We start from the raw sequence: 15,685 nt of genomic DNA, 5'->3' as shown, positions 1-15,685 counted from the left end.
GTTTTGTTTTTTATGGCAAAAACGTATGAAGGTATGTTTTGAGGCAGTGAATTATCAGTAATACACATCTGTTTGTACCACAATGTTTGCATCTGGAGCACTTCTGTGTTGTGCTTGGAGTATGAAAATGTAAGAGTAAGAAAGTGAAACTTCTTACAAACTGCCAAATCCAGTTTCATTGTCCTATCTGAATGAAATATAGTTAAATACTGTGAACTACTAATGAGTCTCAAAACAATCTCTGATCTTTGAGAACCCCGAAGAGCAGCAGTGGGCAAAACATTTTGAAAATAACCTCTAAATTTAAATACAAGGACTAATTTTCTCGTAGGCAGTTCCTGGGTAATAAGCTAATTCTTCCTTTATTTAGGCTTTGAGTGTATATTCTAGGACCTATATGTTCTGGTGGCGGGCACATCCTGCTACACCTTATGTGCAAGGCAAGAATAATAATGAAATAGGTGAAAATAAATCAAGCACTGCTGGGCTTCCTTTTAACCTATAATTGTGGTTCCTCTTTGACAATAAGCTCTCAACTGAGCATTCATCTGTTGAGCAGTCGGGGTCTCTTATACCACCTCAAGCTGATAACTGAAAGTGAAAACCACATTTTAAAGTAATTCATTGCATAAGCTGATCTTGCGAATGTTAAATTATAGTAATTTGAGCAAATGCGCATGTTGCTACCCTAGCAATCTGGACAAGTTCTTCAGAACTGAGCAGCTTTTCTTGTGTGTGAATACATATTGACAAAAACTTCTTTGCTAGTTTTTTTAATGTCTTTAAATAGGCAAATGTATATTTTTACTGCAAGGGAAGCTTCAGTATTTAAATGTTTGAAGACCTAATTATAGGTGGGGTGAATCTCAAGATACAAGTAACAGCATTTCCTTTTTTCACTTAAACCTGATGGGCTACCACTTGTGTTTATACACCATCGTAAACTTAATTTAGATGTAGTAGTGACTAAAACAAGTTGTGCTTTGTAAAGAGACCAAAGAAAGGAACTGAACAGCCCCTGAGTGAAAACAGTAAGGGGAATCAGCGTGTCTGGCATTGACATAATACTGCGAAATCAATGCTTTGATCAACTATAAAGCATAACAGCTGTGTGAAAGGTTTGCTGTGGTTAGCTGGCATTATCTCTTGTGTAAAGGAAAGTACATTGTAAACCAGTAAAAATTAACTGCCAGAGCACAATAATGTGTTTGTGACTGGGAATTCAGATAAACTTTTGCTTCTGTTGGCAGAATGATAAAGAACTGGGGCCATTTGCATACAGGTGAAGAGAGGCATCGATGTCCCATGTTCCACAGAGGCCAAGGCACCACAGGTATGCAGAGTGCTTCAGCTCTAAGTGCTGCCTTTAATTTAACTTGACTTTTTTTTTTTTTTTTTTACCTGGTTAGTTATGGAGTAGGAGGAAATGGTCTTAAGAAACGGGCAATACCAGGAAAAGTCATTGGGTGGCAGCAGAGCATTTACCACTTACCATGGCACCCCAGCAAAATAAAGGCAGAAAGAACTGTGGTTCTGCATGATTTTGATATAGGTAACTGAAAATGAGATCTCGGAATGGTATCTATGGTGAGAGAGCGCTCTGTGATTGAGACAGATTTCTCTCCAAAAGTGTTTGCATGTGTGTATGTATCTGTGTGTGTGCTTGTATGTATATAAAAATATATATGTATTTGTGTGTAAACACATATGTAGGCATACACATAAAAACTATGTCTCTGTGTGGCATCTGCAGTTTTTAGCTATGTGATAGTGAGGAGCTTTAATGTGATTACTACAACTACCAGCTCCCAAATTAGATCCCACAACCCTGACAATTCAGGCTTGTTCCTAAGATATATAGCTTGGTGCCAGTGTGAATAAAGCCATGTAATAGTTCTAAATTACTTTTCTGCTGGAAGGAATCAAGTGGGTCTGTGAATATGGCCAGCAATATCCACTTTCACCAAAACTGATAATTTTTATTAGTCTAGTCTGGCTTTTTGTAATGAAAGAATGAGAAGCAGGACATTTAGTATTTATTATCCTTTTAGGAAGGAGTTAGCCTCTCCCTATTTAGTCTACAATGTAAATATTGAGTCTTTTTGGATAATGTGGATGGTGCTTGAAGGACTTTAGAAATACTGTCCTTTTTTTGGAACTAGAAGCTAAGTATATTTTGGGTGTATTCACTTCAGTGAAGCCCTAGAGAATTTGTTTTTATTTGTTTTGTGTTTTTTCACTTAACATCAGCCCTGGAGAGGGCTGATGCTGTACACCTCACGATGTAGTTCATACAAAAGAATTCGTTATGGCCTTGAGGAGGATGCAAACTAGTACATGCAAACATGCATGTTTCCTTTTCATCATACACATTATGAAGTTACAATTTTGCATGCTAGCTTTTGTTAAGTTGTGTGTGAGTTGCTGCTATTGTAGGTAGATATCTTGCCTTCTAACTGCCCATTCTACGATCACCACCGTGGAAATGCTGTCAATCTAATACTTTATGGGCAGTATCATGGCAAATGTGGAAACTCAGTGACTGAAAGGGATTTAACATCTTTCTTTTGCTACTTTGCCTGGGAATAAGACAGTTAAAAATGGCAACTGTAGAGAAGTATTCCACTGTCAGGTTTTAATTTCTGCTGTGTTTGGAAGGTTGCACTAACAATTCATGCTGGAAGTAATCCTCCAAGAAGTATAGGTTGAACTACAATGTGTGCAATCCTATGCTACAGAACCATATTTTATTTTAAAGATAAGCATATAAGCAGTTTGGGGGCAAATGCCGACACTTAAGGGTACTTGAAGCAACTGTAAGAGCTGTTCCCAACGACATCTTACAGGCATCATGGACAGGCTGGCTTCAGAATTGCATGCCCCTTCAATAGGGACCTCTGGTTCACAGCTCCCACTGAGTGCTGAGCTGGATGTGAGATACCAAATCCTTACAGTCTGGACTCAAGATCTTGCCTTGGCAATGCTGAGTTTTTCTGAACTACACTGATTTCTGTTTGGTTGGGACTCAGCTGGATTTGGGAGTCCCTGCTGAAGCCAAGGCCCACGACCCATAGAAACAAGAGATTGCCTCTGAAGAAGAGCTGCCCTGTTTCCAGCTCTCACTGTGAGCTCAGAATTCAGTGCTTGCTCCTGCATCTCCAAAAGTTATTATCTTGTACCAGTAAGAGGCAGCATTTCCTGGATACCAGCTCCATAGGAGCTTTAAACCCTTGTTCACTGGTGGCACGTGGCCTCTTTAAGGAGCAAGGGCTTTTGGCTCCTGCCGAGCTTAATAAAGTCTATTTTTATACCTTGTCTTGAGTATTGTTGGGAACTCTTTGAAGAAAGATGTCTCTAAAATTATATTACTCTTTTGGTTGTACATATTGCTGTGGGAGGTGGTTATTTGAAGTTAACAAGTCAGTTGACAAAGACATCAGACACCCCCTGCCCTGAAAAGCTTGCAAAGTTAGGCAAGAAGCAGTGTATGAAAGGAAATCCATTCAGTTATAGGAAGGTCTGGTTATTGTTTTCCTTAGTTTTACTCACCTACTCCAAGCAAGAAGACATGGCATGGAGGTGAACTCTGGGAAACCCAAAGCAGGAAGCAAATTCCACAATTTCAGTCTTCACCAAGAGTACCTGGACTCGATCCTTTGTGCTGAAACCCTACCTCTGTGTGTTTGTGCCTCTGTGTTTGGGAAGCAGAGAGCGCAGGGCGCCGGGCCTGTCTTGGAGACATCAGCACTGATTTGATAGGTCAAAATGAGCACATCTCTCTCAGTAATGACGTAACGTGCTTTCTGTGAGAAATGTAAGCTACCATATCACTTAGGGAGCAATTAGGAGGTAGATGCTACAGCCAAGAGCTGCCTAGTGGAAGGCATGAAACATAGAATGGGGAAAGATGGCGATGGTAGTATGATGGCAGTGAGACTTTGTTCCTTGTATTTGGACCAGATATCATGAGGTTGTTACATTAGGTGATGTTGTTTGTTGTATCTTCAGTGATTTAACTATAGCCAATTCAGTTCATCCCTGGGATTTTCTCTTATTAGCTTAAGTAATTCCCTTGTTAATTGTTGCATACGCACTGCTCTGTGCTTATTTGTATTTGCCTATACAGGGGGAAAATGTCCCCTCATGCAGTGTTTTGTTATTTGCTTCCACGCTTTGTGTTAAGTTTTACAGAATGTTAAGGTGTAGACTGGAAACGGCAGGAATTATGGTACTGAAGGTCAAGTGTACAAACTTCTCTGATACCTTTCTTTGGCAGTAGTGTGCATACAAGGAATACAGTTATTGGTGAGAATGTGATGGTAGAAACAACACTGAGATTATTTTTATCTGTAGAGAATGTATTTGAAGCCACTTTTGGGACTATGTGAGCCTATGGTGGTGAAGAGAATTCGTGGTAGACAATGAAGGTGACTAATGGGAGTGCTGTCAATTTTTTGTCTGAAGTATATGTAGCAGAATTTTCTTATTTTCTTTTGGACAAAGACACTGGTTGAGGGAAGAGGATGATATTTATTAGAAGTCCATTATAACTGTTCCTAGTACTGACGTTTCATGTCCTTTCAAAGACTGTGCTGCTTCTGTCTCTTTGAGGAGTCAGCTCTCTAAATTTCAACTTTGTAACCCTTAGTTAATTAATAGGTTTTTGGAACAAGTTGTTTCTGGCTTTCATTTTCTTTCCATTCAGATTTGTCAACCTGATTGCAGAAAAAACACAGTGCCTATTGTCCTATGCCTGTTTTACATACTGACAATGGAAAAACTTCCTTTTTCCCACAAGTTTGCAATGACATTCTCTTCTTTTCTAGGGGTTACTTCAAGAGTATAACCATTATTTCCTCCCAGTTAAGCTTCCCTGTATCAAAAATATTTGATCGTTTCCAGTGGGTGGAAAAGGGCATTTCGCAGGCTGATGATTGCACGTGTACCTATGCAGGCTGCTGCGAACAATGCTGTCTTAGGGCAAACCTCTAGGAGACATAAAAACATAATGTTAACAAAACAGTATGAGGATCTGTAAGATAAGCACTGACTGGTGTATGGAGTCCCTAAAGCCTCAGTGACTGCAACCAAAGGTCAGATCTGCTAGTAACGCTAGCAGGAATTCCTGAAGGTTCCCTTGGATCTGCCTCGGATTCAGTGAAAGTACATCCAAACCTCACACATTTCAAAGGGTGATTTTTAGGCTCAGTGACTTGCCTATTTTAATGAAAGTTCTTGTTAGCTAAAAAGCTTCAGACTATGTAATTAGGAAAGACTCTACACAATTTCTTGACCAAAGAGGAAAGAAGGTACTGTCATTTTGAAGAAAGGTAACCTAAGTCATCAAATCATTCATGTATTTTTGGGACACTTTGAGGTGAAATGCAGTTACACTGCAATGACAACTCCTCTAGACAGAAAAGCAATGTACATGTGACTATATGAGCACTAGTGGCGTCTGGCAGTTTGAGGTGCCTTGGTGTCCTAGGATGTGTGCTGTCCACATGGTGGAAGTGATTTCCCAGGAAAACTGAAACGTAAAAGTTGTAGAGTAATTTGCTTGAATCTACGCTGAGGATGAGCGGTCATGTTTTGACAGGTAGTGGTACAGTTATCTCTGCACATGGTAAACAGCTGTCAATAGTCCATGTGTTTCCATTAATACCATGAATTCTCCTGTAACATGGTCTAGGATGTTTCATATAAATTCTGATCATAGATGCCCGAAGAAGCAACTGTGCTGCTTTTTCTTCAGCATTTTGAATGTTCTTGTTTTAAGTCCTGACTCATTACCCTCATTCAGTGGTAAATCATGTCCAAATTACAAATCAGGGGCTTGTGCCTCTCTTCTGGTGTACTGCAGACCTTTGGAATTTCATGTGGTCTTATATAAAAGGAAATTAATAATTACGTATTATTCATAAAATGTTTCCATCATTTTGTCTGTTCCCTCTCCCTCAGTTCACCAGCAGAGGGCTGAAGGATTTATCACCTACTTAATTTAGCTTAAATTCACAGATAGTCTACTCAAACTCCCATCTTGAAAGAACAGTTCCTGCTAGGTTTTGACCATAGATCTAAAATGTACTGTGCTTTCAGAATGCATGATATATGCTGCATACCATACTAAGCTGGGAGGTACATCCTTTCCATATCTGAGTAAGGTTCACAGAAAAAACTTCAGGTGTCCCTTTTTAAGCAGCATGTCATTTTATGAAGCATTATTGCTTTACTTCAGAGCTGCCAAGTGGATGCCTGTCCGGAATGTGCCATTTTAAGCTTTTTAGATCTGCCTGATTGTTTCTGGCCTGTGTGAGGCAGATGATTAGATAAGGTGGCTGTAATGGTCCATCTTGATCTGAAACTGATGTCTCTTTCTACAGCAGCTTTGGCTGACTGCTCAGTGCACGCTCAGGGAAGTTCTTCCACTCCCCTTGTTGCATGCCCTACTGAGTTGGGTTAAAAACAGAACTTTGTATTCTGAGAAGGTGGAAACTTGAGCTTCATGGGAAAGAAAACAGATCTTTCTGGCATCTCAGAATGGGTTAGTCCTTGCAATAACCCAGTTCATTTTTCCTGACTAGAAGGCTGGGATTCTGAGTTCCTGCTTTCTTTAGAGTGGTAGAAATTTGTTTACTGCTCTGCAGAATTTGTAGTTAAATTGCTTTTGAGCTGTTCTGCAGAAGAGGGAATTGTTTCTTGATTCTAAGTCCACTGAAGAGTTTGAAAGACTTCCAGTGGTTTCCATGGCCTTTGGTCAGACACGTGATGTTATTATGAAAGTAGCAGAGAATGTCACTGTGTGGTTTTTTGACCCTAAAAGCAGATCGGCAACATACCTATAGCCTAGCTTTTCATATTTTCCAAGTGCTTTGCCACTAAGAAAATGAAGTAAATCATTGCTATAAAATTATCAGTAGAAAATATTTAGATGCTGAACATGTTCAGAAACAGTTTTTTTCATGGTTTTCATGGTGTCTTCCTGAGTCTTTTGAAATTCTTCTGTATCCAGATATAGTCTCTCATAGGACAATATTTACAAATTGAATGTTTTCCTAATTGTATTCAGCCAGTTCAATGAAGAGAAAGGAGTGACTGTGAACAGTTATGAATTACTCTTAAGGACCCTGAAAAGATAAATTAGCAAGATTTGAATGAAAACAAATTTGCCACCATGATGTAAGATTTCAGAGATGCCTAGAATAAAAGTGTGATTACATTTCCTGGTATAAAATCTGTTCAAAATAAATGTTTTTCAAAATAATTAGCGATTTAGGTTTTGTAATGTTTGGCGTGTTTGCTGTGTGCTTTCTGGGGTTCCTTTTGCAAAAGTGGATAAATATGATCGATATCACTCTGGAGAGTGTTTACCTAGGGCAAAGGCAGTTTCTTTTTATTCTCAACTTCTTATATTGGTGATTAGAGGCTGGTTAAGATCAGGGCTGTGTTGTATTAGTACACAGAACAGTAAATAATCCCTGTCCTAAAGAAACTGTAACCTAAAAAAACAGCATGAGGAAAAGGACATACGGAGAAGTAATGATATAATAAAATAACATTAATTTCAGTGGCTTTTTTCTTTTTGAGATAAGGTATCTTCTGGGGGAAGCTAAGTGGATTGGTGAAGGAAAGGAGCGGGATGAACCTGCACAGGAGGTAAAGGATGATGGAATGAAGCTGAGATGAAAAAACTGAGAAAGGAGGGGAGAAAGGAGGCTCTAAACTGGGTGGACAATGCTGACAAGTCAGAGCCTCTAAATAATCTCTGACTGGAGACTGCTTTTCTTTCTGTTGAGAAGCATAGGGTGTTTTCATATATATATTTATGTGTATATGCATGTGCTCAATAGCAGACATCTGTCTGCACGTGCTTTACTGGTGGTTTCTTAGGAAGCACATCTGTATGAATATTTAGCAACATTCTTATCATTGTATTAGGTTTTTATTTTTGTCTTGTGAAACGCATGAAAGACAGAATATCTGAAACCCATACTTTGGCTTCCCATAGCATACAGTGCCTCCTTAGTGCTTCCTGTGTTGCAGGGACGAGGTGAGATACCACCCCAATGGTGGCAATGGCAAAACTGCAGCATGGTCACTGGTGGAGTATCTCGTGATTTGAGGGGAAGTCCTGACTTGATGTAAGGCAATGGTTTTGACACAAAGATTGTAAGGCCAGGTCAGTTTTTCTCTATGTCATGGAGTTCAGCCTTTTTAATGCTGTATACATTTTGTGTGACTTTTCAGAGACATGTTATTTCCCTGGACAAGCTTCACCACTTACACACAGTGAATTTGGAGTGAAGGTTCTTGTTTTCAGTATCTCAAAAGTGTTAGAGTCTAACCTCAAAATTTTAGTCAATCTATTCCTCATTGCTTGGTGGGCAAAAAGAACAAGTAAGTTGGGAACTTTCTTGAGTTTCAAAAACCAAAGCACACGAGGGCCTGTTCTCTTTGCACTAAGCATCCCTGCTGAAGTGCTCAGAAAAAAAGCGAGGGCATGAAACACTAGATTTTTAAATTTTTTTTTTTTCTGCAGATTGGAGATGGGTATGGAGTTATTTTTTCATTTAGCCAGGAAAGTTGATTATCGTTAATAATGCTACTTCTAATGTTTCATTGTAATCTTATTTTAAGGAAATGTTTGAGCATTAGGCATTTTTCCCACAGCATTGAAACAACATACCTTTCCCTGCCAAAGATCCTATTCACATACATCCTCCTCATTCCTGTAGCTGGAAGGTGAAGTTTGGAATTTTTCCAGTAGCCCAGCTGCCAATTTACCATCGTTGATCATTATCAGGAGTCATTTGACTGAGGTGTCTGATGTATAGCAAAGCCTGTTCTTGGCTCTGTGTGAGATATTAGCTGTTTCAGGTCTTGGGGTCCTGCTTGTGGTGGTTTATGGAAGGCTGCACTTCATAACTGATCATAGTTTGCTGAGAGATAGCTCCTATGATATAATTAAGTTGTAGTGCTGTGTGCGCGCGTGTGATGGGGGAGGAAGAGTTTGCTGGCACCCACACTATAAACAGAATACCTAGTCCAATTCCTTGGCACTCAGTGGAAGTTCAGCTATTGAATTCAGTGAGAGGTGGCATGTGCCCAGTGCTTTTTTGACTTAATTTTCAACTCTGTATCCCCAAAATGTTACACTATCTGTTAAGAAAGGTATTGTGAGGTTGTGAGTTATTTGCATTTGGTATAATCCTCAGACAGTTAAGTGGAAAGGAAAAAAAAAAAGGAGGGGGGAAAAAAGGGAAAAAACCCAAGTCTATTGGAAGCTCTTCCTTCAGTTGAAGAGAAATCAGATTTTTGTCATGTGAAGGTACCTCATAGTATTTAGTACCTTAGAGTTTACTAGTAAGTGAGATTGAAAGAAGTTGTCACATCACAGTAACGCGCAAGATGCTGTAAATGCTCTGGATGCTGATTTGAGTTAACTTCTAAACCCAAAATTTCATAATTTCATCGCTAGTGAGAAACTTTTTTATTTTCCTGTGACAAATAAGCACTTAGACTCAGCACCATGCTTTGCATCAATGCCTCGTTTTGGCAGCGTAGCTAGTAAGCTAAGATATAAAACCAGAATGAATTTTAAAAATGCAATTGATCTTAATATTTTATGATCCTTCTATTTTGATGTAGTGATGCTTGTTTCATTTTGAGTTTTTCAGTTCTGCGTTGTTAGGATTACATATGCCATATAAGAATTTGTTTAAAGGTCATTTTTATTGGAAGTAAAATAAAAACTGGAAATCTTTCTGTTATTCTAAGGCTTTATAACAGCTTGTTTGTACAGAGTCTAAATTTGGAGCCAGATTTGACTTGTCCTTTAAAACAATAGTAGCCTCAGAACGCTGCTAATTAATACTGGGGGATTTGTCAGTGCTCAAACAAGTTTGAAGATATTTGAATTGTTTGCCAGACTTAGCCTTTACACCGATGGAGTTTGGGCTAGCATGTATGGGTCTGCATTGTACTTTCCCAAATAGCTGATCATGTAGTATTAGGTACATAACAGCTATCCAGCTTATTGTTCATAGCTGCCAATACTTTTTAACATTTTCATAATCTATTAATCATTTGTTAACCCTTTTATAAACCATTTATAAATGTACCCTGAATAAAAAAGTGTGACCATTCAGTTTTTTCCTCAAGTTTAATATTAAAGGCAAGTCCAAGGTCAAGATGGGCACAGGGAGGCTTTAGGGAGCTGGTGTAGCTTATATTTTGGCCAGTCAGCTGAGGAACCACGTGGAACTAAAATTAGTAAAGTGTGTGCAGTGAAGAAAGTTCACACGGTGTAATACGCTGTGGGCAGTATTAGCGTTGATTTACCCAATCTGTTAATGGTGTGGTCTGTCTAGACCTTTGGAACATTCCTTAGCTCCTTATTTAATGTAGGAGGAATCATTTCTGAAATTAGCATATAAATTGTCCAGAGTCAGCAGCCCTTTAAAACAGTGTTCTACCTTTGTGTCATGGCACAATAACTGTTTAAAAAAAATAAAAAAAAAAATTTCCCCATCAGGCATGTTCTCACGAAGAAGCTCCCAACTTTAGATTGCATGCTGAAAAAGTGCATAAACCTGAGCAAATTCGTTAAGTTTAAAATGGGGAAATGGTCAGGATTTGATTTGGGTAAGTTGTATTTATTTAGTCATGTTAATAAGGGAAGTGTATTATGATAAGGAAACATCTGGCAAGGTCTATTCATGTAGAAGGCGTATGTATATGTAATTGAAACTGGAGGCTTTTCTGACTTTGACACTTAATTTTTTTTCTTTCCTTGGTCTTCCACATAACTTGTATATAAGCCATGTGGTATGGTGCATTCATTCCAGGGCTCAATCTGAGACTGCTTCTGGTACCGAACACCAGGTTGCTGCAGAAAGGAGGTGCAAGAAACCTGTCGGAGGCAAATCCTCCTGCCTGGCTGTTGTTCTTTTGTGGGCTCTTCTGAAGTCCCGTGCTTACTTGTTCCCACTTTAGCTGCTAAAAGTAAACTTACCGTGCCCCGTTCTTAGGTTATCATTTTCAAAGGAAGATAACATAATGTGCATTCAGCTTGTGAATTTGTGCAGGAATTGGGAGCTTGCTTTTTAGAAAGAGTATATGTGTACACAGAGATGGAAAATAAATGGCGATACGGTGTGGTAGGTTTATTTGGCATGAATCTGAGATGACCACACTGAGCAGTGAGGCCAATAAAATCTTTGTACTACAAAATCATGTGTTCTGAACATGCCATGTACTTTACAGAAAAACTATTCCAGGAATGTTGCTAGAGAGTTTTATATGTTTATTTGGTACTTATTTTTCATCTCCCTTACTCCAAAAGCCAGGTGCTTTAATCACAATGAAATCCACTGCCCAGGTCACAGAGAAAAAGAAATGGAAAATAGTGTAGTTACGGAAACGCCTAAAAATGATCTAAAATAACATTTTTATACGTAACTGCATAACAGTTTTAAATTGAGATATTTCCTTACCTCCCAAGGGTTAAATACTGAATTTGTTACTGAAAATGCCGTATTGAAAAGCTTTTTCCATTCCAGAAAGGTTTGGCTTGTGGCCAGGAAAGCCTCCAAGATGCTGGATCTTGAATTTGTCATGATCCCAGTGTCCATCCTGCATGTCACCCTAGTGTTCTGAAGAAAATGTGTTTTGGGGCGGGGGTAGAAGAGAAGCTTTTTTCTTTTTTCTCCTAATGAATAGTGAAGAACCGTTCAAGAAGGAAAAAAAAACACAACAAAACAAAATCAAATCCAGTTCCCTCAAAACAAAAGAAGTTGTTTACCTGATGCTAGAGTAGGGTATGAGAAGAGGAATTTTGTAAATGATTTATTCTATCTTCTGTTCAAGCAACCTTAAAATTATTATTTTACGTGTGGACAGACCAGTGACCTTCTGATTGCAATGTCATGTTTAAGCTTCTGTTACTTTAATATGAGGATCTCAAATACTTAGTAGTAGTGTGGTTTTTTGTTTGCTTTTTATTTATAAAAAATAACTTGGATGGCTAAACATAGGAATGCTGATAGGTGCAAAATTACGTGCAGTGAGCAGGGTGTGTGTTCTGTGCTAGTGCTCTGCCTGGCACAGAGAGGCCTTGGCCGGTGTCTGTGGGCCATAAGCTTGATGCAAAAAAAAAAAAAAAAAATTGTGGTAACAACGTGACAGGCGAAGGGTATGGCTTGAAGTAGAACACAGGAGTCCTGGCTTTTATTTGTATGTTCCGGTTGGGGTGAAATGGGTACACTGAGCCTTCGTGCTAGAGTGAGTGATAGCAGTTATTTTGTGACCCTGAGCTTAGCAACCAAAGACTTGCATTTATTTCACAGGCTTTAGAGAGTGTCTGATCCAAAGATAACCATGCTCAAAAGTGTCAGAATGTACTGGATGAATCAGTGCAGGCCGTTGTTTGTGCAAACATGAGGTGGATTGTAGCGCTTTCGGACAGGCGCAGATTTGGAGAGGTGCTATGCAAAGTCTCAACAGGCTTTTTAGCACACCTACGGCACCTCTGCCCCCCGCGCTCCTGGGCCCCCCTGCCAAGTTTGGGATGGCAGTTGTGATTTTTGACAAGTACCTCTGGGGGACCAGACTTGGGACTATTTTGCTAAGTCTGTGGCCCAAGTCAGACCCAATCCTGTGACATGAAAACTTGCTGCATTCACTACAAGGATGCATGGTGTTTGTGAGACACAGTTATATTCTTACAGCCTGCATGTTGAAAGAGCCACGGGTTTTTGAGTAGTCCCCAGTGGAAAAGAGGCTTTGAATTTTCTTACCTATACTCTTGGATATTTTGTGGCTTGTGGTAAATGATGTATGCTTGTTTTTGTTTTCCTTTCAAAATAATTCTGCTTTGGTGGCACTTTAAATGTTTGAAGCATTTCCCCCCTCCCTTTTTACTCCAATTTAATTGGAATTATTGTGCCTATCAAAAAGTATTACTGCAAGGTGACCTGGAAATAATAATTTCCTTTCATCTATACCAAACATTTGTAGATCGTTAAAATGTCACAAATAAAAAAAGTCTTATTCACAAAGAAATGGCTTTATATGAGCACAGTAAAATATGAGATTTCATTATATACAAAAAGGCTATATTTTGTATTCCTGGTTCACAGAGCAAGCTTCCAACACATGTGGAATGCATGGCAGGATGTAGGACCCTCTAAGGGCTGTATACAGATATGCGAAGGGGAAGAGGAGGGGGAAGGGAAAAAAAAAAAGGGCTTGTGGGTCTGAGGAAATGACCCTTTTCAGTAACAAATGCAGCATGTGCTCTGGGAGGATTTGTGCGGGGATCTTGCTCTCCATGTGCGCGCATTCCTCTGAATCAGACAGGTGTTAAAGTGAAATGGTGCCCAGAGGACGCAGCACCCTCCTATGCTATCAGCAGCCTAACCACATGACGGATCCGAAAGCAGCCAAGCACAACTGCTGAGGGGTTTGCCAAGGGGTTAGATGCCAAATGCTGAAAGAGAGTATCCTTGCCAGCTTGGCACCTTTAGGCCATGTGGCTGCTGCTGGCATGGAGTTGCCATTGTAATGTGCTGGGGAGAATGGAACCAGAAATTGTCTTAATAGTTCCTCATGAATGAAGATCTCTTATTGTTGCGAATATAAAATATTAATTATCTTACAAATGCGCTTGGGAGGCTCTGTGTGGCTTTGGCATCTGTCCAGCCTCGCAGCAGTGAAATCAGAGGATTGTCTCCTGGCAGTCGGACTGATTTGTCCCCTGCTCCCACCCCCAGCATCACACTGGAAATAAGAGGGAACTATCTGAAAACAGTTGACGTCTGGGGAAAGACGTTCATTGGCTTCTGGGATTTGGATCAGTCCCCGAGCTGGTGCCTTAGGAGTGGGTTTAACCAATGCTGTAATCTTTTGGCACCTGTTGCAGTTTTTGGCAGTGGCACAGGACAGCTTTGATTGCACTGTGACTGGAGTAGCAAGTGAATGTCTGATGCCCATCCCAGAAAGAGCGACTTAGTGCCCTTAATGCCATTCCTATTGGTTTTCTTTCACTTTTTCTTCTCTTATTCATCAAGCTGCTGTTAGCAGTTATCGTTACATGCAGATAAGCATCTATCAGCATCTTCAAAACAAACAAATTAAGGATGAAGCAAGAGGAGAACAGGAACTGGGAGAGTTCTGTATTATCAGATTCCAGTTGTCTTTTGCGTATGATTTTGAATTGTTTGTCTAGTCCTGAATTTAAGTGTGGTAAACAAAGCACTCCAGGCAAAATGATACACGTGCTAGTGTCTGAGGTGTAACCGGGAGTATTTGGGTTTATAAATATGTTAATCAAAATAACCAAGTAGGTATCTTCAAGACGATAATTCAGTGGATCCATTAAAGGAAGTCTCTGCCCTCATGTGTCTGTACTGATTGTACATCTGTAAATGGCTGTCATCCAGCAAAGCCCTTAAGTGCATGCTTAACTCTCAGCACAGCTTGGCTACAGCAATGTTGCTAACTTTGGCATGTGAGCTTTTACGCATTTGGGGCATTCACATGCCTGGTGTTAAGCACATGCTTAATGTGTCCTTCTGGATAATAACTAAATCTTCCTTGTGTTCTACAGGCCTGTAGCCAGGAGTCCAGTTTCCACCTCAGTTTCCTGCTCCTGTAGAAGGTATTGAAGATGACAATAGGGCCGCACGTTATCTACAGCTCTGAGGTTTTTACCTTTCATTTGAACATCACTGAAATACAAAGGTACAAACCCCTGAATAATGTTATGAAGCCCACCAATGCTGCATGTACTTAAACTTTCCTGGTGCCTTCAAATCAGTCCAAAGATTCCCAGGTACATCTTGTACGTAGTCTAAAATCTGTTAATCAAAATGTGTTGTTTGCTTTTCTGAAATTGTCTGTCTGTAAGCTGCTGCAGTTCCCAGGGCAGTTTATTAGGCTCTTACAGACAGATGCTTTCTTACAGATTAGATTAGTAGGTTTACTAGATACGAGATTGTCCATAAAGGCCCCCCTTGTTTTAAATTACTATTTTAAATATATTACCGGTACAGTTTATGTAGCATTTAGTGTCTTTTGTTGAAAATGACTCCTCAAGTAACCCATGCAAAATGTGGCGGAGGCACACTCTGATATCACACTTAAAATCCACATTGCATGTGTTTGTACTGATGGATAGTCTGAGAGTTACGTGTGTTAAAACCTATCATTGTGTTAGCTGCCTTGTGAAGTCAGTCTTGAGAGCTGGGGTGATTAGATTTGAAGAGGAAGTCCTCAGGTGGTTCTTGGAATTACAACTGTTTTCGTATCTAGAAAGTCAATAGAAGATTGTAGGCTTCCTATCTACCTACAGATATTAAGCAAGATAAACATCGGTAAGGGCAGCTCAGCTGCTAAAGCTCTTAAGTGATAAAAAAGCAGAATTTAATTAAATATGGTGTAATAGTCACAGCTCAGGGATGTCGTTAAGTACTTCTATCAACATACCTGGTATTAAAAAAAAAAAAGGGAAAAATGCCATCGGTAACAAACAACTGTACTCATAAGTAAAGTCCAAGCAAGCAAACTTGGCAAAATATTCTGGTGTGTGCAGTTCAGAGTCCACTCGGATATTTTCCGGACTACCATCTGCATCAGAAAGTTGCTGGACAAATAACTCTGATTCTCTCCACTAGCTTCTTGGTAT

The 15,685-nt window shown here is 39.6% G+C and overlaps 1 protein-coding gene across 1 annotated transcript in view; it reads left to right on the top strand.

Moving 5' to 3' along the window:
• LOC118452104 (two pore calcium channel protein 2-like) overlaps positions 1–14,659 on the top strand; it is a 28,893-nt gene extending 14,234 nt beyond the window's left edge. The window contains exon 5 of the mRNA XM_035892632.1: positions 14,609–14,659. Within this exon, the coding sequence (XP_035748525.1) occupies positions 14,609–14,616 (8 nt within the window). The 3' untranslated portion in view covers positions 14,617–14,659. The remainder of the gene's footprint in view (positions 1–14,608) is intronic.
• Positions 14,660–15,685: the final 1,026 nt, after the last annotated feature.

This window comes from Egretta garzetta, unplaced genomic scaffold, assembly GCF_000687185.1.
Source record: "Egretta garzetta isolate BGI_Z169 unplaced genomic scaffold, ASM68718v1 scaffold454, whole genome shotgun sequence".
Classification (NCBI taxonomy): Eukaryota; Metazoa; Chordata; class Aves; order Pelecaniformes; family Ardeidae; genus Egretta; species Egretta garzetta.
This window is presented reverse-complemented; position numbering and strand designations above follow the sequence as displayed.